The sequence below is a fragment of the Pecten maximus genome, chromosome 8 (assembly GCF_902652985.1).
Source record: "Pecten maximus chromosome 8, xPecMax1.1, whole genome shotgun sequence".
NCBI lineage: Eukaryota > Metazoa > Mollusca > Bivalvia > Pectinida > Pectinidae > Pecten > Pecten maximus.
This window is the reverse complement of record NC_047022.1, coordinates 8968614-8996402: the sequence shown is the minus strand read 5'-3', so window position 1 is coordinate 8996402 and position 27789 is coordinate 8968614. Positions and strand designations below refer to the sequence as shown.

Here is a 27789-nt window from a genome sequence, read left to right as displayed (position 1 = left end):
AAATGACACATTAATAAAATTATATTCCCGATTCAAATGCAGTCTTATTATCACCAAAACTGATTTAAACTTATATAATTTTGTTACCCGTGCTGAAACGCATTAGATCGTTAAATAATTCAAAGACTTTCATTGTATAAACTAGAGTATATAGATCTCTGATTTATTTCACCAGCAGTTTTACCTTATAACCACCAGCTTTAAAACTATGCCGTTTATCTTTTTTAAAGATATTTCTTGTTATAATTAATAATTGATGTTTTTATGTACATATATCATCAAATTATAATGGTTATTGTTCATAAGGTTATATTTTCTAAAGATAAACCCAGTAATATGAAAAAATATAAAAAGTAAAACTTGGTTTACAGTGATGACTCTTTATTCACAACACAGCGTTCTCTCTCGTCAATACCACGCGTATGTCACAAACATCAACAGGATGTCCCTCTTCATATACTTTCATGCAAGCTGAATTATAAATCAGTATCTCCAAAGCTAGCGATCCAACAAAAAAACAACAACACTGACCTTCGACCTTGACTAGCCATAGCCTGTTACCGTAGTTACGAGGATCTCACACTGTCACGAAACACTATAAGACACAATACATACGAACACGTGACAACTTCTCACTTAACATTCCTGCCTTCAGATTTCATTAATTGACATCCTATCAAAAATAAACCATGTAGCTTGAAGTACGCTTAGCGTACATATAGGAAATCTATACAATATCCGTATAAGACAATTACACAATATCCACAATCACGTGCTATATATACTTGTAAGAATGTTTATCTATCATCAAAATTGTATATAATATCATTATATATATAACACAATATCTGTTTACAATAGCGATATCTACAACAAAATATCCGCAAATCACTGATTAACCTCCGAATCTTTTTCCTGAAAATTGGACATCATTACTTTAACATGAATATTGTTGATCCTTGTAGGGCTATTATACTGACACTTTAAACACATTATGTCAACGTACATATTTTAGCGTAAGTTTAGGGATTTTAGCGCTGGAACTCTCTCGCTTAATTAATATTGTGTTAAGTATAGTTCGTGTAGATTGTTTTCATAGTTGGTATTATGGGTGAGTTAATTTATCACTGCACTAATCTATTCCAGTTTAGCGGAGGTAACACTTTTTGGAGGCTCTGCCTTTTGGTTATGTTATTTAATCCTTACAAACGTTCGATATGATCAATTTTGTCTGCAATCCTGAGAGAATTACATGTATAGGAAAGTAGGATGGGGGTATCTAAGTGAGCAAAAGACAAAATATTTAATATCAGGCCGATGTTACTGACACAATACATCTACTGTTGGTGTTGACTTAGAAACATTTGAATCGGTACCTCACGTGATTGCTTGATTTTTTCCTATCTGAATCAATCAGACACGGGCAAGATGTAAACTAGACACTGATTGGTCGGATGAGTAAGGCTATGATAAGGACAGACAGATTCTACTTTAAAAGTCAAGTGATTAAAACATAAGCAGATCGTCATTTTATCGATGCATTTGTTGCCACCTTTGGTTAAATTACTCGCTTTCATTTTTTTGTTACTTGTATCGACAATCATAAAACAAGAAAAACGGGGCAGGCTATTTGAGGAGGTAAAGTAATCGTCATAAGAAAAGGTCAAATGAAGTGGTGTTTATGTACAAGTATAAAACCCAACAGTCGAAACAGTCGACAACTAGTTCAAAAAGAGTTAAACTGTCATTGTAAGGAACAGGGATTGAAGTATCCCACCATCAATAGTTTATCTACAGCTGCAGCTCCTGGTTGATTAGAGTTGCATAATATGTACTGTACCATCACGACAGCCGATCCAAACATGTCCACACCTGTCTACACCTACTATCGTTGGCTTTCGTACTCTGTGTTTCTTGTCCAGGATACATTTTGCCTTTCTCTCATTCCGTGAGACGACGTATACCTGATGAGTAACTAAGTCTGGTACAAATACTCTGTCATACTTATCACATGCTATACCATCCTGAGTGTTCTGTCATAGTTTCTGACCACTGTCCAGTTCTCCACTCCACGTGTATATGATCTGTCCTGATTTGTTGATGATATTCAGTTCAGTACAGTCAATACCTCTAGTGATAACCGCGACATTCCCTCCGGTCAAACTAGCTATAAAGCTCCCACCCTGTCCACACGAGATTTGTCTAACCTTGTCCCCAGACATGTTTAGTACCAGTATTGTTGTAGTACCAGTACTAACGAACACCTCGTCTGTGTCACTAACATTGATAAACCAGGCCTTTAATGGACTAATGTCGGCAAAGGTCGTCACTCGTCTGTCCTCAGACAGTTTGTTTATCAACGGTGACTGATCCGTTCGAGTCATCAGTAGTCCAGAGTTGGTCAAAGCTATACTCCGAGGTGCAAAATCAAGCTTCACAGTCTCCGTGACGTTTCCCTTTTTAGTGACTCGGAGCAAGTCCATAGAAAGAAACATTGATATCCATGCATAGATGTCGTCTATTGGACATATGGATACTATGGACAGTTTTGTAGGGGTTTGGAATGAAGTAAGTTTTCGGACATGTTGATTATTGATATCCTTCTTCTCGTATGTAGGCGTTGAATCCTTCCTACTCCCGACCTTAACAAATCCGATCATTTTTGTCAACTGTTCTGTATCAATTTGTCCGGTTTCAAAACTTGGTAGGTATGGATGTGTACTCGTACCAGTAACGTCATAAAGCGGTATAGTAGTCCTAAGTCTCCTCGTCAGCTCAAACAAAGTTCCACCTGATGGATTTTCCGACAGCTGCTCCACTTCTTCGATCAGCTGCTTTATTTGTTTGACACTTTTATCACCATGTTCACAATCCTCTTTAAGGAGTTTGTCTTCTTCAGCAACCAGTGATGATAATTCAGTAAGGACATTGTCCACTATAGAATCTATTTCTGCCTTCAGCTTTGTTCCTCGCTCTTTGACATCTTTACAGATAATATCGACACTTTCTTTGAATGTTTTACTCTTTTGCCGACGGTGTGATAACTTCTCATTGAGCTGATCTAACTTGAATTTTAACGTTTCCAACTTCTCACGCATGTTATGTTTCTGGGTGTTAATTTCGTCTTCAAAATGTTTGAATGCATGCTGTTTATGTTTCTGTGTAAAACACATTGAACAAATGGCGACGTTACACTCTGTACAGAACAGATCGCATGTTTTACCGGGGTGTACCTTACATGCCTCTGGTAGTACCGCCTGGCGGGTTTTGTTTGCCTGTTTTATCGGTACAACGTCGTCATTTCTTGTCCTCCTCGCGCGCTGATGAGTCTCCTTACATTTATCACACAAAGCCTCCTGACAGTCATTACAGTACCAGTTCACGTCCTGTACACTATCACACCACGCACACGTGTCCGGCACGTGTACCTGTGCCTTTCGAATAGACAGTTTACTCGCCATCTCAGCTTCTAATGAAACGTAAATAACATAAACTGTAAACGACACGTCGCCATTTGCAATCTATATTAAATTTCCTTGTTCGGTATGAAGTCACATGGGTAAGGTGCGGATTATGCGCACCTGTAACAAGGACATTAAATGACTTGTGTGTCAGGTAAAGTGTTGAGTCCTTTAATATAAGATTTCGAATGTTCACGTCGTAATATTTTTACGTTTATTAGCGGGTATTTACATTTTTGTTATTTGCCAAACCACAAAAAGTTTATATATAAAATAGTAAACCATCTGTAATAGGGTCAGTTTTCAACGGGGTCCATATTTCACAGCTGGAGTTAAGAATTTGCGGATTGTTCAATTTTCAACGGCATTCGGGGTCAATATTCAACGTTGAAGTCACCCGGGGTCAATTTTTAACGAAGGTCCATTTTCCGCGTTACACCGGCCCACCGGCCAACTGACCGGACGACGGTCGCCGCACCAAGACAAAAGGGCAAAGTGAGTTAAATGGTTTCAAGATATATCGATACTCGAGTACAGTAACTACAGACAAAAAGTCTATAAACTATGGCAAGCCGTTTTAACATTTAACCCATTTCCTCTTAAGGTAAAATATGCTTCAAATTTATTTCGCTTAAGTGAAATACTTTTTACCTTAAGGTTAAAAGACTTTTTTTGCATTATGTTTTATTTCACTTAAGTGAAAAAGAATTTCACTTAAGTGAAATAGATTCTATTCATCTTAAGGGAAAATCTTTTTCGCTTAAGTGAAATAAAACATAATGCAAATGCTGCTGTGGAGTAAATCGGACACCCACTCTCATAAATCAGATATGGACTAGTCCATCTATTGACCAAGCATTGGGTGTTTAATTTCTGACCAATTCCGAGACCTTTTCTCTACTTCAGTTGTTGTTAGTAAAATCAATACTATTTCCCATATGATTTACTTTCACTTATGTTTTAATTCCATTAAATATATGTTTTATTTATTTCCCTTATGATAAGTGATAAGAACGTATCAAAGTTGAAGTTTACTCACGCTGTTTCTTAGTTGACAGGTCCAAGGGGTTCATTCCATTATACCATGGGGTGGATAGGTGGACAGAGTGACTTTATGGACATATGGTCAGTTTTATTTACCTTAAAATGAAAAGAATTTCACTTAAGGGACAAGTATTTTGCACTATGTCTGCACATAATTTTTTTTCACTTAAGTGAAATTCTTTTTGTCTTAAGGGATATTAACGTATATTTGCATTATGTTTTTTTTCACTTAAGTGAAAAAACATCCCCTAAGAGGAAATGGGATTAAATGTTAAAACGGCTTGCCATAATAAACAGATAAATATATGTTTTACACGTTTTAAAACGCTTTTTACCAGGTTCTTCAAATACCAAACCAATTCTATTAAACAATTATCAACTATATTCTTTAGAACGTTGTAGGTTATGTCTCACTCCCATACAGGTTTATGACGAGGCTACAACAAGGTTTCTTGCTTCTTGTAGTTGAATGATTTACTTCTGTAGCGGCAATCCGCCATAGCCGATGTCACTGCTAGGCTGCTAGCCCGAGTTTTCTCAGGCCCTGTACCTGTACGCTGATCTCAAGCATACACCGTAAACACAACCTCATGTTTTTATCTTAGTTTCCACTAAAAAAAAAATTAAGAAAAAAAACCCTCTCACTGTAACTAAATTCCCTCACTTATTTAACAGCATCCAACCTACAAACTGACCGTAATCGTCATTTTTGACGGAGGTTGTACGAAGGAGAAGAAGAAGAAGACACGGTGACAGGACCAGAGAAAACTCGGGCTACTAGGCTGCTAGCGAGTAGTGTTCCGTAAAGGTTACATATACACAAAATGGGGGAGAGTGATAATTTCTGTAGATTTACCATGGGGCTTAAATGTCACCTGGTTATTCATAAGTTGTTTAAAACTTAACACATTTGACCCACTGACACTGAAAGGTCATGGTAATTCATTAGAACAAACTTGGTAGCCTTTCATCCAACATTTCTGGCCCAATATCTGAAGTAGTTTAATATTTAAAACATGCTACCTCTGTGACCTTAAAAGTAGGTCAAGGTCATCCATTTATCTTTACTAATTTGCAACCTACTGGCAACATATATATATCATAACCCTAGACATCTTAATTGCTTATTGAGAAGTTGAAAATGTAAACGTTTCACGGACGATGTACTATAAACGACGACGGACAAAAAGCAATTATAATAACACTGTACCAATGCAAAACCACTGCCAACATGGCCGACACCGATCGTGGCAAGAAAAACCATGTTTCTGTTTTCATACTAAACGACTTTGGTATAGTTTGTTACCCATGCATTGTGTACTTTTTTACTATCAACGTAATTTTGAAGCGTAGCGTAGTACATGTAAACATCTATGGATAAGTGAAACCAGCTACAACAACACTTACCGTGTCATAGGTTACTGAAAATCAAAATATGCGTTCAAATGTACTGAATATGTATTTTCATGTGTGCAGTGCGTATCTGATTTCAAGAGGCCCATGGGCCTTAATGGTCATCTGACACACACTTACAGCAGGGACACACCCCACAATCAAGCATCATTATAACAAATTACCATAAATTATCTAAACGCAGACAGTTATGTTTCAGATCAAGTTTGGTTTTTATCCATTTTGGCTTAAAGGAAGAGCAGAATCTTAATACAAAATCAATGCCAAGTTCCAATTTTGGGGTCACGCCCCTTTGTCCCCATAGGTTGGACCAGCCTTATTTATTTCAATTAGGATTGCCCTTCCCCAATGATGTTTCATACTAAAAATGGTTGTAATCAATTAAGGCATTAAGGAGTATAGTAGCGTTTTAAAGCAATATTTAACCTAAGTTCTCCTTTGGAAGCCTCACTCCTCTGACCCCAGGGATCACACCAGCCTCATTTATATAAATCATGATTGCCATCCCCTTATGTTTCACACAAAATTTGGTTGTAATTTGATTGTAATCCACTGAACAGTATAGAAGCTTTTTAAAGCAAATTAAATCACAGCAAAGGTCCCCTTTTGGGGCCCAACCAATCAACCCTCCTCCAACAATGTTTCACATTAAATTTGGTTGTAATCCACCCAAGAGTTAAGGAGGAGTAGCGTTCTGAAACAAAAGTCTTACGCACGACGAAAAACGATGGCTATAAGTCATCCATCTCCGAGCCTAGCTAGAGTAACCCTTGGTTAGCGAATATGTAGGTCATCCTGAATATGCTTTTCTGTATCTGTTCTGTTTTCTTTGACTAAATATACAGTACTGAATTTCTAACCGAAATGTTTTTATCTCGTGTAAAGAGATTTTACTACTGTGTTTCTATAGGTAAACCAGTTTCCTGTCTCAACACTACCTGTCAAAATATATCAACAATTAAACAACTTAAACAACCAATCTGTGACAGAAATTGTAGCCTTTCCGACCTCTGTGACTTTGAATGTAGGTCAAGGTTGTTCATTTGGACAAAATTTGTAGCTCTTTACCCAGCATACTACAAGCATAATATCAACTCCCCGGGTCTCTTGGTTATTGAGAAGTTGTTAAATTTTTTTAGCCTTTTTGACCCCGGTGACCTTGAATGTAAGTCAAAGTCATTCATTTGAACAAGCTTGAAAAAGTTGGTAGCTCTTTACCCCAGCATGATATACATTTAATTAATTTCTTCGTCCGATTTTTAATTCACCTTTAGACAGGTGAGCTAAAAATAAAGTAGAGAAAATATCAGTCTTGCAGAGATTCAATTAAGATCATCTGATGGTCGGCTCCAAGATCCCTCCTTGTTATTAATATGAAATGTATCCCTTCTTGGACAAGGTAACCTCATCACTTAGTGGAGTAGGGTCATCATTTATTACCTCGGATCTCCTTCCATCAGGAAATAGTCTTGGAAAATTGGGCTAAAATCCTTTCCGTACTTAAGGGGCCCGGGTCAAAGTGGCGAAGCGTCCATGCAGGCTGCATGACAACAAACAAAACACAGTGGCTGTAAGGTCATCTGATCAGTCCTAGATACGAATAACCAAAACATAAAGTCTGAGTGTATTAATTAGTTTATTGAGTTTTGTTAGGACTTGAGTGATTACAAACTATACATTGACTAGAGAGTTTGATAACATTGCTGATTATCATTTCCACCTGTGCCAGGTACATATCTTACCCTCGACTACCAGGTATATATGATAAATACTGTATATAAACATATAGTAATTTCATTTCTCATGTTGCACAAAAGGCCTTTTGCTATTTTGAAATTAAGATTACTTAAGGGACCTGTTGGCACACAAATTAACCATTGCACTAATTAAATGATGACTTAAAATTCACACTAAAACAAAAATGAACTAAGTTCAGTGCAGCATAAAACAACTGCTGATCATTTGAAAATATACACCACCATAAAGGACTACGAATCTTCAAAATGTGAAATTATCATCACAATGAACCAGAAATAGAAATTAATTAGTTCTTCAAAGGTCAAAACAATTGATAAGCTCTTGTCAATTGCACATCTGACAGCAAAATCGTTCAAGGTCACCATACACTTTTGGTCTGGGTTGAGAGAGGTTTGTGTGAATATGTTCAACATATCGTGTTCATCACTTAAATTACATATACATGTAAATGCGCGTTATTTAAAACCTTTTCTTTCACTTTCCATCTCAACTCACCTTAACCAACTCAAAACATCTCTATCTCACACCTTGTATACCGTAAATCACCTTATTTTGAAATATTCACACTTGACTTTGCGGTCTCCGGTTCAATACCCCAATGTTGATATTGGCTGCATATATGAGCGCATTGATGCTGTCTAGATTACAAGACATGATTTAAACACCATTTCGACAAATGTCACAGAATCGCTTTGAGGCGAATCCAATGCGCCAAGGATTACGATTGACAACAATTGCTTTACTATGATGTCATTTAGGAACTATTTTTATCATTTTTGGGGCTGGGCTTTGTACCAGAGTGGTTGTGAATCAATCACAGTAATGAATTTGATCTAAAGATGTTTTGTTTTTTTCAAATGAACATTATTAAATATATCATTTTGAACTTATTTTTGAGAAGATTAGGATAAAATACTTTATCCAATATCTTTATCCTTTTTAGCCTTGTCAGTCAGCCAGATTTTTGATATCCCATATGTCTGATAATAAATTCACCGATATTATTTCTTTATTTTGTTAAAAAAATCATCTTGGCCCCCTCGTTTGCAAAAAAAATCTTGAAAATGTGAACACAAAAATAAGGTGACTTAGAGTACGTTTCGTCTCTCACTCACGAACTCTCATTTGTGGATCTTAAATCTCTCTTCCTGTCTTCATGTCTCACTTCCTCCAGATAAAAATAAATGTTGAGCAAGCTGGATACATCTTTCTCCCTATAAACATTGACACAAATTGTTTACGTAATGAGCAGGTCAGGTAAAAACCCTTAGGGCTATTCCAGTTACATATCTACCCAACAGGAGGAGGACTCTAGATTTCGAGAAACGGTGACCACCAAGAAAAGAGATTTGATTCAAACAAACCGTACTTTACAATAAGGTTTACTTTTTATCCAGCACCAAGCATGCATAGAAGTTTCTTTATTTCTAGATTACTCCAGTTGTGTAAATATATTACTGGAATATCCCAAATGCATAAAACACAGTGTACAATACATATTACAGACAGTATAGTTCCGGGGAAGCTTACGTGAAATAATGTCTTTCTCAAACTAATGCTTTTTCTCCAATTACCGTATTTGACATAGTAAGCACACTGCTTTTACAAAATCACGAATGGGTTGTAAATAAACTAATCTTATTTGTGAATCCAGGTTTGAAGAAACATTATTTTGATAAAAGATTACAAAAGCAGTTCAGTGAGGAAAGCAAAACACTAGTTTGCCTTGATGCAAGTATACCCATAATCGTTCTCAGAAAAAAAAGGGGGGGGGGGGGCACTTATTATGTCAAACACAGTATATATAGTTACAAGTTGGACATGTTCATTAGCTGTATGTATATATTGTTAGAGGGGGAAAGGTAATCTTCCCAATGGAATAAAGCATAATGATAATTACACTATATAAAATATGTACAATATGTTCTGTTTGAAATAGTTTTTAAATGATCAAAAGATAATGAAGCCATTATTAAACCACTAGTAGATGTCATATAAAACGACATTGAGTTAGTACAATTATTAACAGAATCTGAAACAATAATATGAAGAATTATTATTATTATGCAAAATTGAAACACGTCTTACTTAATATCGCACTTGGAAATGCTATAAAAGATATTTGAATCTCGACGAATATAGAATTATTGTCTCGCTTGCGACGAAAAATTGCAAAGGTGAATATATCATTAATATTTTTCTGCTTTGATTTTGTTTTTGTTTATGTTTGATTTTTATATATTGATTTTTTTTATCTTAAATTTTATTTATTTTTTTTTATTTTTGCAACGACATTTGAAATGTTTACTCTTATATATAGATCAAAAATAATAACTGAAATTAGATCCTAGTGTAGCAACTTAAAAACGCTTTTACTTTTTAAAAATTGTCTTTAATGTACGGTCCAGTGACTATTGAAATAAGGGATGTAAGGTATACAAAAACTGTTTGGTTCTGTTTCTCTGCTATCAAAATCTGAATATTCAGTGTTTAGTTCCATGGTTTAATATACAACTCGCCGTACCCATTACATTTCGTTAATTGTATTTTGTTGGTGTAAAAGTTGTGTCGAAAACATGGCGGATGTCGTTGATGGAAGAGATGACACTTATTATCCAGAAGCACGCGGTCTTACATTGTCCAACCTTTATTAATGAAACATAAATCTGAGGCTTTATTTGTATTTTGGTATTATCTGTTTTGCTGTTCATGTGAATTCGTGCTCATGACAAAATATTGAAGAGAATACTTCAAGAGGAATGTTAATAATAATTATCTTTATACTTAGGGTAATCGTCAACACTATTAGGTAAATAGTGATACCACATTTCAGCAATCATGGAGGGAATATAAAATCAATTATTTCGACATGAAAAAGAACATAAACACATGTTGAATGATTACAGGGACATCACGGTAAAAACGTTGTTACTTCCATTGAATGTACGTGTTTTGTACCTTTCCAGTTATGTTTCTGTGCTATCCCAATATTCATAGTCGATCCCTATGTCCAGATTGACCACTCGATTTAGTTGGGAATCTCCCTCTAAATTTAGCACGGAAATTATTTTTAAATCTTTACTTTTCATTTGTAAACACAAACACACGATAGCTTACAAGTCGAAATATTCCAATTTGGGTTAGTTGGATAACGATATTATACAGTGGTTTAAATGTTAAATAGCACGGTCTGTACATATTCCGGCGCAAATAGTTATGTGTATATAAGTGGAAACATTGTATATATTGTATAGTGACAGCGACTGTATAAATATTACCGAGCTTGGGTAAATATTACTGAGTTTGGGTAAATATTACTGAGTTTGGGTAAATATTACTGAGTTTTGTGTAAACATTTCCGAGTTTGTATAAATACTACCAAGTTTGATATGGCCTACTATCCAACAATCAAGCAGAATACGAGCAGCGTCCGTATTTCTGCTGTTTTCATGTTTGAACTATTCCTATCTTATTGTACTGCTTCCCCAGTGTAATTCTAGGATTGTCTTGACCCATTTGGCCATTATTCTCTTTATTGCGGAAGCTGTTATCGTTTTCAACCGCAGTCGATTCACGTTGGAAGCCATTTTTGTTTTCATGTGTTTTAGTTTGTTGTGCGCATGCGTTTTATCGTGTATGTCACAAAATATACATATCCAGACTGTTGATCAACGAATTGTGATAACCTTTTTCGGCATAGCCGTATAATTTTCTTTTTGCCCCGGATATGACGCGACAGGTGACGTTACTGGTCAGGATGAAGTATGCGATTGGGCAATGTAGCGGTAAATGCAAAATGCAGATATGCAGTTAAAAACGAAACAACTTAAGATTGAATGCAGAATGAATCTTTTCAAATGACACATTAATAAAATTATATTCCCGATTCAAATGCAGTCTTCTTATCACCAAAAATGATTTAAACTTATAAAATTTTGTTACCCGTGCTGAAACGCATTAGATCGTAAAATAATTTAAAGACTTTCATTGTATAAACTAGAGTATATAGATCTCTGATTTATTTCACCAGCAGTTTTACCTTATAACCACCAGCATTAAAACTATGCCGTTCATCGTTTTTAAAGATAGTTCTTGTTATAATTAATAATTGATGTTTTTATGTACATATATCATCAAATTATAATGGTTATTGTTCATAAGGTTATATTTTCTAAAGATAAACCCAGTAATATGAAAAAATATAAAAAGTAAAACTTGGTTTACAGTGATGACCCTTTATTCACAACACAGCGTTCTCTCTCGTCAATACCACGCGTATGTCACAAACATCAACAGGATGTCCCTCTCATATACTTTCCTGCAAGCTTAATTATAAACCAGTATCTCTAAAGCTAGCGATCCAACAAAAAACAAGACTGACCTTCGACCTTGATTAGCCATAGCCTGTTACCGTAGTTACGAGGATCTCACACTCTCACGAAACACTATAAGACACAATACATACGAACACGTGACAACTTCTCGCTTAACATTCCTATCTTCAGATTTCATTAATTGACATCCTATCAAAAATAAACCATGAAGCTTGAAGTACGCTTAGCGTACATATAGGAAATCTATACAATATCCGTATAAGACAATTACACAATATCCACAATCACGTGTTATATATACTTGTAAGAATGTTTATCTATCATCACAATTGTATATACTATCAATATATATAACACAATATCCGTATACAATAGCGATATCTACAACAAAATATCCACAAATCACGGATTAACCTCCGAATCCTTTTCCTGAAAATTTGACATCATTACTTAAATATGTATATTGTTGATTCTTGTTCGACTTTAATACCGACACTTTAAACACATGATGTCAACGTACATATTTTAGCGTAAGTTTAGGGATTTTAGCGCTGGAACTCTCCTTCTTAATTAATATTGTGCTAAGAATATTTCGTGTAGATTGTTTTCATTATAAGTATTATGGGCGAGTTAATTTATCACTGCACTAATATATTCCAGTTTAGCGGAGGTTGCTTTATAATAAAGTTCGTGAAAAAAACCACAAAACCATCCATTGAAAATCAACATTTTGATGTATTCCATTTTGACGATCTTTTTATACAACATAACTTAACTTTTTTTTAGTCTGGTAGTAAGAATTTTCGTGACATGATACAATTTATATAGTGACGACAAGCAAAAAAACGTCTTTTAGTAACGTTACAAACTTTGTTCTAAATATCACTATACCAATGGGAATTATGTATAGAAATTATGATAACTTTCTATTTTGTTTGAAAATATTACATAGTGACAATGCACAGTAAATGAATATGTTTGATAAAATAGTTTCTAGCATAATCATACGGATGGAGGTGAAGAAATAGGATGGGGGTATCAAAGTGAGCAAAAGCAAAATACAAAACATTTAACATCAAGCCGGTGTTACTGACACAATACATCTACTGTTGGTTTTGACATAGAAACATTTGACTCGGTACTTCACGTGATTACTTCATATATTCCTCTCTGAGTGAATCAGACACGAGCAAGATGTAAACTAGACACTTATTGGTCGGATGAGTTAGGCTATGATAAGGACAGACAGGTTCTACTTTAAAAGTCAAGCGATTAAAACATATGCCGGCCGTCATTTCATCCATAAATGTATTTCCACATTTGATTAAAAAACAGAACATCTAAATAACTTGCTTTCAGGTTCTTGTGGCTTATATCGACAATCATAAAACAAGAAAAACGGGACAGGCTATATGAGGAGGTAAAGCAATCGATATAAGAAAAGGTAAAATGAAGTGGTGTTTATGTACAAGTATAAAACCTAACAGTCGCAACAATCGACGACTACTTCAAAAAGAGTTAAACTGTCATTGTAAGGAATATGAATTGAAGTATCCCACCATCTATAGTTTATCTACAGCTGTATATCCTGGTTGATTAGAGTTGCATAACATGCACTGTACCATCACTACAGCCGATCCAAACATGTCCACACCTGTCTACACCTACTGCCACTGAATGTCGTACTCCGTGTTTCTCGTCCAGGATACAGTTTGCTTTTTCCTCATTCCGTGAGATGACGTATACCTGGTTAGTATCTAAGTCTGGTACAAATACCCTGTCATATTTATCACATGCTATACTATTCTGAATCGTTCCGGATAGCGTCTGACCATTGTCCAGTTCTCCACTCCACGTGTGTATGATCTGACCTGATTTGTCGATGATATTCAGGTCTTGACAGAAACCGTCTCCAGTGCTAACAGCGACATTTCCTCCAGTCAAACATAATACACGACACCAGTCCTGTCCATACGAGAGTTGTCTAACCTTCTCCCCAGACATGTTCAGTACCAGTATTGTTGCAGTGTCAGTACTAACGAACACTTCGTCTGTGTCACGAACACCGATACTATGGGCCTTTAATGGACTGATGTCGGCAAAGGTCGTCACTCGTCTGTCTTCCGACAGTTTGTGTATCAATGCTGAATGATCACGTTGTGTCATCAGTAGTCCAGATTCGGCCAAAGCCAAACTCCAAGGTGCAACATCAAGCTTCACAGTCTCCGTTACGTTTCCCTTTTTATTGACTCGGAGTAGGTCCAGACACTCAAACCTTGATATCCATGCATAGGTGTCGTCTATTAGACATATGGATAGTATGGATTTGTTTTGAGGGGTTTGGAATGAAGTAAGTTTTCGGACATGTTGATTATTGATATCCTTCTTCTCATACATGGGCGTTGAATCATTCCTACTCCCGGCCTTAACAAATCCGATCATTTTTGTCAACTGTTCTATATCAATTTGTCCGGTTTCAAAACTTGGTAGGTATAGATGTGTACTCGTACCAGTAACGTCATAAAGTGGTATGGTGGTCCTCAGTCTCCTCGTCAGCTCAAACAAAGTTCCACTTGATGGATTTTCCGACTGCTGCTCCACTTCTTCGATCAGCTGCTTTATTTGTTTAACACTTTTATCATCATGTTCACAATCCTGTTTAAGGAGTTTGTCTTCTTCAGCAACCAGTGATGATAATTCAGCAAGGACATTGTCCACTATAGAATCTATTTCTGCCTTCAGCTTTGTTCCCCGCTCTTTCACATCTTTACAGATAATATTGACACTTTCTTTGAATGCTGTGCTCTCTTTCCGACGGTTTGATAACTTCTCATTGAACTGATCTAACTTGAATTTTAATGTTTCCAACTGCTCACGCATGTAATGTTTCTGGGTGTTAATTTCGTCTTCAAAATGTTTGAATGCGTGCTGTTTATGTTTCTGTGTAAAACACATTGAACAAATGGCGACGTTACACTCTGTACAGAACAGATCGCATGTTTTACCGGGGTGTTTCTTACATACCTCTGGTGGTACCACCTCGGCTTGTTTGTTCGCCTGTTTTATCGGTACAACTTCGTCATTCCTGGTCCTCCTCGCGCGCTGATGGGTCTCCTTACATTTGTCACACAAAGCCTCCTGACAGTCATTACAGTACCAGTTTACGTCTTGTACACTATCACACCACGCACACGTGTCCGGCACGTGTACCTGTGCCTTACGAATAGACAGTTTACTCGCCATCTCAGCTTCTAAGGAAGCGTAAATAACACAAACTGTGAACGACACGTCACCATTTACAATCTAAATTAAACTTCCTTGTTCGGTATGACTGAAGTCACATGGGTAAGGTGCGGATTATGCGCACCTGTATCAAGGACATTAAATGACTTGTTTGTCAGGTAAAGTGTTGAGTCCTATAATATAAGATTTCGAGGTTCACATCGTAATATTTTTACGTTTATTAGCGGATATTTACATTTTTGTTATTTGCCAAACCTCAAAAGGTTTAGATATAAAATAGTAAACCATCTGTAATAGGGTCAGTTTTCAACGGGGTCCATATTTCACAGCCGGAGTTAAGAATTTGTTGATTGTTCAATTTTCAACGGCATTCAGGGTCAATATTCAACGTTGAAGTCACCCGGGGTGAATTTTCAATGAAGGTCCATTTTCAGCGTCCCACCGGCCAACCGACCGGACGACTGTCGCCGCACCACGACAAAAGGGCAAAGTGAGTTAAATGGTTTCAAGATATAACGATACTCAAATAACTACAGACAAAAAGTCTATAAATATATGTTTTACATGTTTTATTAAAACGCTGTTTACCAGGTAGGGAAATACCTGTAGCCCTAGTCGGGGGAGGGGGGGAGGGGTTAGAGTGCAGTATGCGAGTTACTTGTGATTGTATTTGTAGGCCTTGTATTGTTGAATGTTCTGTTTAAATTCCTGTTGTGTAAATAAATATCTTGGGTTAAATATATCTCTTTGTTGATTGTCTTTTGCAATGTCATGCTGGAGATAAATACCGGTGTATATAGCGTTGTATAGCACACACGGAACTCAGTCATAGGACCCGAGAAAACGTATCCACTATACGAAAACTGTTACACTGGTACAACTATGTACAGTATTTACAATTAAAACCCGGCCTGCTACAAAACAATCAACTATATCCTTTAGAACGTTGTAGGTTATGTCTCACTCCCATACAGGTTTATGACGAGGCTAATGGGCTACAACAAGGTTTCTTGCTTCTTGTAGTTGAATGAGTTACTTTTGTAGCAGCAATCCGCAATAGCCGATGTCACTGCTAACGACTAGTTAAGGTTACATATACACAAAATGGGGGAGAGTGATAATTTCTGTAGATTTACCATGGGCCTTAAATGTCACCTGAATTCTGATATATATTCACTGGTAGATGGTGTTTTGCTTTTCATCCTAGATTTAACACATGTGACTCTTGTGACCTTGGTTCTTTAATTTGGACAAACGTGGTAGCCCTTCATCCCAGCATGCTACTGTGCCCAATATAATGGCACTGGCCTTTTGTATATTGAGAAAAATCATTTTAGATTTTTACATTTGACTTCAAAAGTAGGTCAAGGTCATTTAAACAAGTTTAGCTGCCCTTTTCCTAGTATCCCTGTTCCCAGAGTTTCTAGGGTATTGGAAAAGTCTGTTTTAAGATTCTAACACATTTGACCCTTGTGACTTAATAAGTCAATCAAGTTCATTAATTTGAACAAACTTGGTAGCCTTTCTGTTCTGTATGCTATTTGTCCAATATCATGACCCTGGGCTGTTTGAGTATTGAAAAGAAGTTCTTTAATCATTTGAACACATTTGACTCACGTGACTATGAAAGTAGGTCAAAGTCATTCCTTTGAGCAAAATTTGTAGTCTTTTTTGTCACAGCATGATACTTGCCCAAAAACCTGAACTTTGGCCTTATGGTATTGATAAGGTTTTTTAAGGTTTTAACACATTTGACCTCTGTGACTTAAAAAGTCGATCATGGTCATTAATTTGAACAAACGTGTTAGCCATTCATCCCTGTATGCTACTGGTTTAATATCATAACTCTGGGTCTTTTGGGTATTGAGAAGAAGTTGTTTAATTATTCTAATACATACGTTTAATCTGTGTGACCTTGAAAGTAGGTCAAGTTAATTCATTTGAACAAAATTTGCAGCTTTCATACCAGTATGCTGCTGGTCCAATACCATGCCCTTAGGCATCTTGGTTATTGATAAGTTGTTTAAAAACTTAAAACATTTGACCCACTGACATTGAAAGGTCATGGTAATTCATTAGAACAAACTTGCTTGCCTTTCATCCAACATTTAGGTAGGTCAAGGTCATCCATTTGAATATATTGTTTATCTTTACTAATCTACAATCTACTGGCAATATATCATAACCCTAGACATCTTAATTGGTTATTGAGAAGTTGAAAATGTAAATGTTTCACGGACGATGTACTATAAACGACGACGGACAAAAAGCAATTATAATAACACTGTACCAATGCAAAACCACTGCCAACATGGCCGACACCGATCGTGGCAAGAGAAACCATGTTTCTGTTTTCATACTAAACGACTTTGGTATAGTTTGTTACCCATGCATTGTGTACTATTTTACTATCAACGTAATTTTGAAGCGTAGCGTACATGTAAACATCTATGGAAACAGCTTCAACACTTACAATGTCATAGGTTACTGAAAATCAAAATATGCGTACAAATGTACTGAATATGTATTATCATGTGTGCAGTGCGTATCTGAATGCAAGAGGCCCATGGGCCTTAATGGTCATCTGACAAACATTTACAGCAGGGACACACCCCACAATCAAGCATCATTATAACAAACGCAGCCAGTTATGTTTCAGATCAAGTTTGGTTTTTATCCATTTTGGCTTAAAGGAAGAACAAAATCTTAATACAAAATTTCAGCCAAGTTCCCATTTTGGGGTCAAGCTCCTTTGTCCCCATGGATTGGACCAGCCTCATTTATTTCAATGATGTTTCATACTAAAAATGGTTGTAATCAATAAAGGCATTAAGAAGTAGTAGCGTTTTAAAGCAATATTTAACCTAAGTTCTTCTTTGGAAGCCTCACTCCTCTGACCCCAGGGGTCACACCAGCCTCATTATATATAAATCACGATTGCAATCCCTTTATGTTTCACACAAAATTTGGTTGTAATTTGATTGTAATCCACTGAACAGTATAGAAGAAGCTTTTTAAAGCAAATTAAATCACAGCAAAGGTCCCCTTTTGGTGCCCCACCAATCAACCCTCCTCCAACAATGTTTCACATTAAATTTGGTTGTAATCCACCCAAGGGTTAAGATGGAGTGGGGTTTTTAAGCAAGAATTCACCAAAGTTCCCCTTTTGGGGCCCTGCCCCTCCAGCCCCATGGGTCAGACCAGTCTCATTTATATAAAATAAGATGGCCTTCCACCAATGATGTTTCAAACCAAATTTGGAAGTAATCCACCCAAGAGTTAAGGAGGAGTAGCGTTCTGAAACAAAAGTCTTACGCACGACGAAAAACGATGGCTGTAAGTCATCCATCTCCGAGCTTAGCTAGAGTAACCCTTGGTTAGCGAATATGTAGGTCATCCTGAATATGCTTTTCTGTTCTGTTTTCTTTGACTAAATATACAGTACTGAATTTCTAACCGAAATGTTTTTATCTCATGTAAAGAGATTTTACTACTGTGTTTCTATAGGTAAACCAGTTTCCTGTCTCAACACTACCTGTCAAAATATATCAACAATTAAACAACTTGACGACCAATCTGTGACAGAAATTGTAGCCTTTCCGATCTCTGTGACTTTGAATGTAGGTCAAGGTTGTTCATTTGGACAAAATTTGTAGCTCTTTACTCAGCAGGCTACAAGCATGATATCAACTCCCCGGGTCTCTTGGTTATTGAGAAGTTGTTAAAAGATTTTAGCCTTTTTGACCCAGTGACCTTGAATGCAAGTCAAAGTCATTCATTTGAACAAGTTTGAAAAAGTTGGTAGCTCTTTACCCCAGCATGATATACATTTAATTAATTTCTTCGTCTCATTTTTAATTCACCTTTAGACAGGTGAGCTAAAAATAAAGTAGAGAAAATATCAGTCTTGCAGAGATTCAATTAAGATCATCTGATGGTCGGCTCCAAGATCCCTCCTTGTTATTAATATGAAATGTATCCCTTCTTGGACAAGGTAACCTCATCACTTAGTGGAGTAGGGTCATCATTTATTACCTCGGATCTCCTTCCATCAGGAAATAGTCTTGGAAAATTGGGCTAAAATCCTTTCCGTACTTAAGGGGCCCGGGTCAAAGTGGCGAAGCGTCCATGCAGGCTGCATGACAACAAACAAAACACAGTGGCTGTAAGGTCATCTGATCAGTCCTAGATACGAATAACCAAGACATCAAGTCTGAGTGTATTAATTAGTTTATTGAGTTTTGTTAGGACTTGAGTGATTACAAACTATACATTGACTAGAGAGTTTGATAACATTGCTGATTATCATTTCCACCTGTGCCAGGTACATATCTGACCCTCGACTACCAGGTATATATGATAAATACTTTATATAAACATATAGTAATTTCATTTCTCATGTTGCACAAAAGGCCTTTTGCTATTTTGAAATTAAGATTACTTAAGGGACCTGTTGGCACACAAATTAACCATTGCACTAATTAAATGATGACTTAAAATTCACACTAAAACAAAAATGAACTAAGTTCAGTGCAGCATAAAACAACTGCTGATCATTTGAAAATATACACCACCATAAAGGACTACGAATCTTCAAAATGTGAAATTATCATCACAATGAACCAGAAATAGAAATTAATTAGTTCTTCAAAGGTCAAAACAATTGTTAAGCTCTTGTCAATTGCACATCTGACAGCAAAATCGTTCAAGGTCACCATACACTTTTGGTCTGGGTTGAGAGAGGTTTGTGTGAATATGTTCAACATATCGTGTTTATCACTTAAATTACATATACATGTAAATGCGCGTTATTTAAAACCTTTTCTTTCACTTTCCATCTCAACTCACCTTAACCAACTCAAAACATCTCTATCTCACACCTTGTATACCGTAAATCACCTTATTTTGAAATATTCACACTTGACTTTGCGGTCTCCGGTTCAATACCCCAATGTTGATATTGGCTGCATATATGAGCACATTGATGCTGTCTAGATTACAGGGCATGATTTAAACACCATTTTGACAAATGTCACAGAATCGCTTTGAGGCGAATCCAATGCACTAAGGATTAAGATTGACTACAATACAATTGCCCTACTATGACGTCATTTAGGAACTATTTTTACGTCATTTAGGAACTATTTTTATCATTTTTGGGGCTGGGCTTTGTACCAGAGTGGTTGGTTTAAACATATTTATTTGCCTTTAAATGGTTCATAATTATAGTGACAAATAGGATTTGGGCACAAGTTCTCAGACTTATCGAGGCCCTCTCCTGAACATACATCAAATGTTTACAGTGTATAAAGGCTGCATATAAGCTATAAATAAATTTGTAAATACTTTACAGTGAATTAGAATTACAATTTCAATTTCAATTACAATTTCAATTTCAATTTCATTTGGACCTTGTTATCTCGAGCTCTCCTGATTGCTAGAAATGGGACTGTATCAATTTTAATAATATAGACTCAATAATAATTAAGTTGTGTGTTCAATTTTTTAGGATTATACATTGCTTATGATTTCTGGATATGTGATAATTCATGTTCAAGATAACAAGGTCCAGAGTGGTTGTGAATCAATCACAGTAATGAATTTGATCTAAAGATGGGTTTTTTTTCAAATGAACATTATTAAATATATCATTTTGAACTTATTTTTGAGAAGATTAGGATAAAATACTTTATCCAATATCTTTATCCTTTTTAGCCTTGTTAGTCAGCCAGATTTTTGATATCCCATATGTCTGATAATATATTCACCAATACTATTTCTCCATTTTGTTAGAAAATCATCTTGGCCCCCTCGTTTGCAGAAAAATCTTGAAAATATTTGAACACAAAAAAAAGGTGATCTAGAGTACATTTTGTCTCTCACTCATGAACTCTCATTTGTTGATCTTAAATCTCTCTTCCTATTTTCATGTCTCACTTCCTCCAGTTAAAAATAAATGTTGAGCAAGCTGGATATATCTTTCTCCCTATAAACATTGACACAAATTGTTTACGTAATGAGCAGGTCAGGTAAAATCCTGTAAGGCTATTCCAGTAAAATATCTACCCAAAGGGAGGAGGACTCTAGATTTCGAGAAACGGTGACCACCCAGAAAAGAGATTTGATTCAAACATTACTTGACGATAAGGTTTACTTTTTCTCCAGCACCAAGCATGCATAGAAGTTTCTTTATTTCTAGATAACTTTGGTTGGATATATATTTTACTGGAATATCACAAATGCATAAAACACAGTGTACAATACATATTACAGACAGCATAGTTCTGGGGAAGCTTATGTGAAATAATGTCTTTCTCAAACTAATGCTTTTTCTCCAACTACCGTATTTGACATAGTAAGCACACTGCTTTTACAAAATCACGAATGGGTTGCAAATACACAAATCTTACATGTGAATCCAGGTTTTAAGAAACATCATTTTGACAAAAGATTACAAAAGCAGTTCAGTGAGGAAAGCAAAACACTAGTTTGCCTTGATGCAAGTATACCCATAATCCTTCTCAGAAAAAAAAAAGGGGGGGGGGGGGGGGGGGGGGGCGCACTTATTATGTCAAACACAGTATATATAGTTACAAGTTGGACATGTTCATAAGCTGTATGTATATATTGTTAGAGGTGGAAAGGTAATCTTCCCAATTGAAGAAAGCATAATGATAATTGCACTATATAAAATATGTACAATATGTTCTGTTTGAAGTAGTTTTAAAATGATTAAAAGTTATTGAAGCCATTATTAAAACACTGGTAGATGTCATATAAAACGACATTGAGTTGGTATAATTATTAACAGAATCTGAAACAATAATATGAACAATTATTGTTATTATTATGCAAAACCCTATAACTACTGTATTATTAAAAAGCAGACAATTGAGACCTTTGTCAAAACTGGGTATAACAAATCATCATGGATATAATTGAGTAACATCCGTTTGTATGATGATCGGTTACTTCAAAAAATGGTTAAAATTGTTTGTTTTTTATTCAAACTACATACCCAGGTTAATAAAAGACTTCCTTATGTTGTTTATTATTGAATCTAAGAACATATCTTTTTTATTAGATTTTGGATGCGAAAGATAAAACAGATATAGCTAGCGTAGTGATAAAACATTGATTTGATTATCTGACGTTTGTGATATGATTTTTTTCTGGTAAATTACCAATACATTCCAATGGTATCGATAGTCTTAGAGAATATAAGTAAATATTTGTTACGATCACAGGCACTAAAATATGTATATGAATGCTTATACATTTCAATATTTTATTCAAAGCAACAAAAACTGGTTCTAATTAAATGTTTTGTCCAATGATGGGAACAACAATTTTGCAAAACAAGGTTTGTGTTTAAATCTGACCTTTACCACCAGTCTTGGACCATTTGTGAGATTTTTCTGTTAAAGCCACATTATCGGTCTCTAATTTCCCTCAAAAGTATTATGAAAAGATCCAAACAGGCTTTGACATTAAAAACATTCACATGAATAAGAAGTTAGTTTGCTTTTCTAATAATGTTTTGAGTTGACAAGTCAATTACCATAATTTCTTTTATTTATCCTACAATAAGATCAAGGGGAAAAGACAAATGGAAACTTTATTTTACAGCAATTTACGAAAAAGTTTGATCAACTTATATTAATCATATTTGTTGACCTAATGGAACATGCAAGGGGTCTTTCTTACTGTGGAAGGAAACCAGAGTACCTGGAGAAAAAACCCAGGTGGTAGGGCAATTCACCCCATAGCTTTTCACGTCTGATAAGGAATCAAACCCTAAGTTAATAAGCCCCCTCCCAAAGTGTAAAAGTTTAGTACCATATTTATCCCTAGTTAAACCCCCTCGAGCTCCCGAAGAGTAAAAGTTTAGTAGCATATTTATCCTAAGATCAGCCCCCTCCAAAAGTGTAAAGATTTAGTACCATATTCATCCCAGTTGAGCCTCTTCCCAAAGTTTAAAACTTAAGTATAGAGTTTTCAGGAGTGCTTATTTTTGAACCACTTTTAGCTTTCTATTTCCAAATTGACGATTCTGCAAAAAGAAGGAGTCTTATTTCTAGGCAGGGGCTTATATGCAGATAAATATGGTAGTTTGTACACAAACCAAGAATGTGCAGGTTAGTACTGGTGCTATTCTGGGTAATTAAACTATAGTAGATAATACTGCAACATGTATTCACAATTTATTTACACAAAACAAAGAAGAACTTTGGCATATATATATAATACATTCATTCTGAAAATTACATAAACTGTAAATAACAAAGAGGGACTTTTTTTTCTAAAGAAATAAATACTACAGTCTACAGATTTAAGTAAAGTAACAACGAAAAAGTAATTTAAAACAGGATCTTGTATTTCTGGTTATGTATAGTAATATGTGAATGGTTTAACTGGTTTGGAGCAGATTTCAGATTATTTTGTTCACTCGATCATGCTCATAGAATGATACAAGAGGTTATTCTAGACAGAAGATTATTAAACGTAGCAGGCAAAGATTTGAATTATAAGCAATACATGCATGAATGATGCAGTAATGCATTATGAGCTAAGTTCAGAATTGTATTTTATAGAATGGATCTATATATCTATATATTCTGGCACAATTTTCCTCCAAATTGTCGGACCTTAATCTAAACAGAAGGAGAATTTGTCTATTATCTACAAATGTAGTAACATGTTAACAAGTAGGGCTTAATACCAGGTGCGGTGTGTGAATATGTATACGTAAATACAGATTTTCTTTCAAAGAAAAGTGATATGATTATGAGTTAGGCTTTATGGTCAGAAATTGTGATATAATATAACCAAGCACATCTATAAGTTGAGTTTTTATGTAAGTTAAAAGTGATGTAAATTATCTAAGAACAGCTGCTGATATATCCTACATGGCGTAGTAGTGTTTCTTGTTTCCAGAGGCCAGAACCAATACTAAAGCGGCACAGCAATACATGGACAGGATAAAATGCGAGTCAATATGTGTAGAGATGATGATTTGTTCTGAAAAGTAGTAACTATATAATGTCCCTTAGCTCAGGTAAGGGTGATGTTGCAATCTTGGAGAAGAGTGTAGCAAAACTGCTATTAGCTGTCCATTGTTTTAGCAACATTTCTGATCTGAACAGAGATGAAAATGGACTAAGGGCAAAAAGGCTGAAAATTAGATTACTCAATCTTTTCAATGGGAAAAATTACAAGTTTACATTACACTGATATTCTCAAAAAGGCTGAAATCAGCCAATCGGCTGAACATTTGAAGGAAATTCCTTTATGTATATTTTTGATTAAGCATTTCCCATAAGTTAGGAGTGACAATGAAACTGCTATGCATGGGGCCAGGTATGTGCTGGCCAGGTATATGTGCTGACCAGGTATATGTGCTGGTCAGGTATATGTGCTGGCCAGGTATATGTGCTGGTCAGGTATATGTGCTGGTCAGGTATATGTGCTGGCCAGGTATATGTGCTGGTCTGGTATATGTGCTGGCCAGGTATATGTGCTGGCCAGGTATATGTGCTGGCCAGGTATATGTGCTGGTCTGGTATATGTGCTGGTCTGGTATATGTGCTGGCCAGGTATATGTGCTGGCCAGGTATATGTGCTGGCCAGGTATATGTGCTGGCCAGGTATATGTGCTGATCTGGTATATGTGCTGGCCAGGTATATGTGCTGGCCAGGTATATGTGCTGGTCTGGTATATGTGCTGGCCAGGTATATGTGCTGGCCAGGTGTGTGCTGGCCAGATTTGTGCTGTAGCATAGTAAAGTGACAAAATGAGACAGATATCCCGCATCACAGAGAAAGAGAGAGAAATCTCTAATTAGGGAGCATTATGTGATGAGTAGATTGTATTATGCATTTTAAACTATCTAAAAAGTAAAAACCTATATTGTTTGTACAAGTTTTAACAAGTGTCAAATACAGAAGATCTAGTTAACGATAAAAACAGAAGTTAAAAATAGAAAAAAAAACATGAAAATGTTGATAAAAGTTAGAAAAAAAAAATATATGAAATGTTATCAACCTGGGTTAAATTTAAAATTAACTTTTCATGTTTTTTACAACATCCAGGCTTCTTCAAACCAAACATAACAAGTTAACAACTTAAATGTGTTGAATTCTAACTAATGCACTAAAACAGAAAATTATAATCTCTCAAAAAATAAGTAGTACATTTGCAAAAGATGCCATTTTAGAGGAAAACATTATTTACAGAATGTTTGGCTACAGTACTCAAACTGTATCTTTTGGTCTCAACATTACATTGGTCCACACAAAGCGTCTGTTGGTGCTCGAATTTCGTGCTCCTTTTTTCTTGATGTCATAAATTTTGATTTGTGGATAAAAATATAATCACAAAATACAGTCACATCAACAAGGCAAACAAAATCGTAGCTAACAAACACACTTTGTGTCATTCTCGGACAAAATCCTTTGAAGAAATGCATCCAAATCTGTGATGTCTGGATATGAATGGAGAAGCAAAAAACAGAACTACTTCGGCTCAAGACCCATGTAACTTGTCGCCAAGGACAGCTGGCCCAGTAAACATCCGTCGGTGATCGACACTTATGATTAACTTCCAGTTACACATGTACGTTACAGTTTCTGTTGTCCGTTTAAACATGACAGGCACACAATGTGTACAAACGTGATAGGAGCACCAAAGCAATACATTTATAAGACAGAAATAACTCTCCACTTGTATACAGTGACGTGATGGCTATATACTGCCAATCTTCCATTCCACATCCCCCTACACTCACACTCCTGCATGGGTCTCATCCACATCCTAAAGTGAGGCCCTCAGGACTTTGCGTCTACCTCGAAGTGCTTGTAGATGGACGTCACATATGCCATAACCGCTTGCCAGTCTGGACGCTCCATCACAACCATATCATTGATATTCTGAAAAAAAGAAAAAAAAAATATGAGGAAAAATGAGAAAAAACATTGAATTTGGAAAATTTCTACTGATTAAGTGTATGTATTTGATAGATATATCTGTAAATAGAGTGTACATACAGTAGGGAAAAAATCTGTCATCTATTGAGAAATATCTGTGATAAAGACAGATACATACTGTAGAGTTGATTTTCATTCCTAAAGATGCTAAGAGGCTGAACACCATAACAACACTGTCGTAGGGAGATAGTCAATCAAAATTCATTATAGTCTCACATTCCTTTGATGGATTAGAGTAAAGACACTCAAAACATTTTACTCATTTGCAAAAAAAAAAAAAAAATAAATGAATAAATAAATAAACGAAATCTTATTTTTAATTACAATATAAGCTTTCGAACAGAGATATTTGAACAGCAAGAGTCCTGTAAAAACCTTTGGAGATTTTACAGATTTTCAAATTCCCAAAGATTTTTCAAAGCTTCATACTAGCTCTTACAGGATTGATAGAATAACTAAATATGTTTCCAGAACATAATAGAATGATCTTTTAGCAGTGTCACACATAGCAGCATGATAGGCAGAACATATAATGGTGCTCACATATGGAGGGAAGTTGCAAACCTGGATCAAGAGAGTGTACATAAAACACAAGAAATCTGAGCTGTATGGGCCAAAGGGATTAATACATGAAATACATATTGGCCAATATGAAATTCAAGTATGAGATGGCATAATCTCATCCCAGGTCCTTAATTCTAAGTATCACAGGTTGTAAAACACAAAACTCAAAATTAATTTCTTTATCAATATATATGTTTATACCCCTAATGGTCTTTCGTTCTACCAACTTTCATAGAAGCTAGGGATCAAAGGGAACCTACAATTGAAATTTGACTAGTAGCGGTAACAAACGTCAACCCAAGATGGCAACCTGTCTGCCATGTTGTCTCTGATCGGTTCCAAAATGCAAGATGCACAAATAGGGACCACGAAAAACATACCTATGAAATTTGAGGAAAATCTCTTCAGTACTTTTTGAGATCTAGCGGTAACACACTTCAATTGTCGAAATCCAAGATGGCTGCCTCTCGCCCATGTTGTTTTCTGATCATTCCCAAAATGTGTTATACACAACAAGGGACCAAGGGAAACCTCCATATGAGATTCGAGAAAGATGGCTTTCGTAGGGGACTAATAAAGTACTTGTATATTGAGAAAGATTTTTTTTTAACAAATAATTTACTGACACTTAAAATTATGAAAACCAGTCAGGACAGATGGACGGACAGATGGACGGACACACCTATGCCAAGTGTGCTGTGTAACAGTCGTGTACAAAATAGCAATCTTACCAGAATAGAAGAGGATATCCCAACACTCTCGGCAGCTTCAAATGCATAATTGAAGTTACTCCTCTGTAAATAAACACAAGATTGACATGACAGGCAAGATCCCAACAAAGCATCGAACTGTGAAGTTATCTCCCCTTAGACTGATAAAATATAGCTAACAAAACGATTGACAGGTAAAATTATTTGCATTTTTGTTTTTTTGTTGTTTTTTTAAATAAGTTACCACATCCTGCCTCAGATACCTAGAAACCAAAT

At 35.8% G+C, this 27789-nt stretch overlaps 3 protein-coding genes across 4 annotated transcripts in view; all 3 read right to left on the bottom strand.

The window, feature by feature from the left end:
* Nucleotides 1-2036: 2036 nt before the first annotated feature.
* On the bottom strand, nt 2037-3498 carry LOC117332098 (E3 ubiquitin-protein ligase TRIM9-like). The gene has a single exon (XM_033890983.1). It carries the CDS (start codon nt 3459-3461, stop codon nt 2037-2039), a length of 1425 nt encoding a protein of 474 aa, XP_033746874.1. The 5' UTR covers nt 3462-3498.
* Nucleotides 3499-11895: 8397 nt separating this feature from the next.
* On the bottom strand, nt 11896-15297 carry LOC117332667. The gene has a single exon (XM_033891661.1). It carries the CDS (start codon nt 15251-15253, stop codon nt 13607-13609), a length of 1647 nt encoding a protein of 548 aa, XP_033747552.1. The 5' UTR covers nt 15254-15297; the 3' UTR covers nt 11896-13606.
* Nucleotides 15298-19465: 4168 nt separating this feature from the next.
* LOC117332427 (cytospin-A-like) overlaps nt 19466-27789 on the bottom strand; it is a 51336-nt gene continuing 43012 nt past the window's right edge. For both annotated transcript variants that reach the window (XM_033891323.1, XM_033891324.1), the window contains 2 exons: nt 27535-27597; nt 19466-26182 (listed from right to left, as the gene is read on the bottom strand). In XM_033891323.1, the coding sequence (XP_033747214.1) occupies nt 26081-26182; nt 27535-27597 (165 nt within the window). In that variant the 3' untranslated portion in view covers nt 19466-26080. The remainder of the gene's footprint in view (nt 26183-27534; nt 27598-27789) is intronic.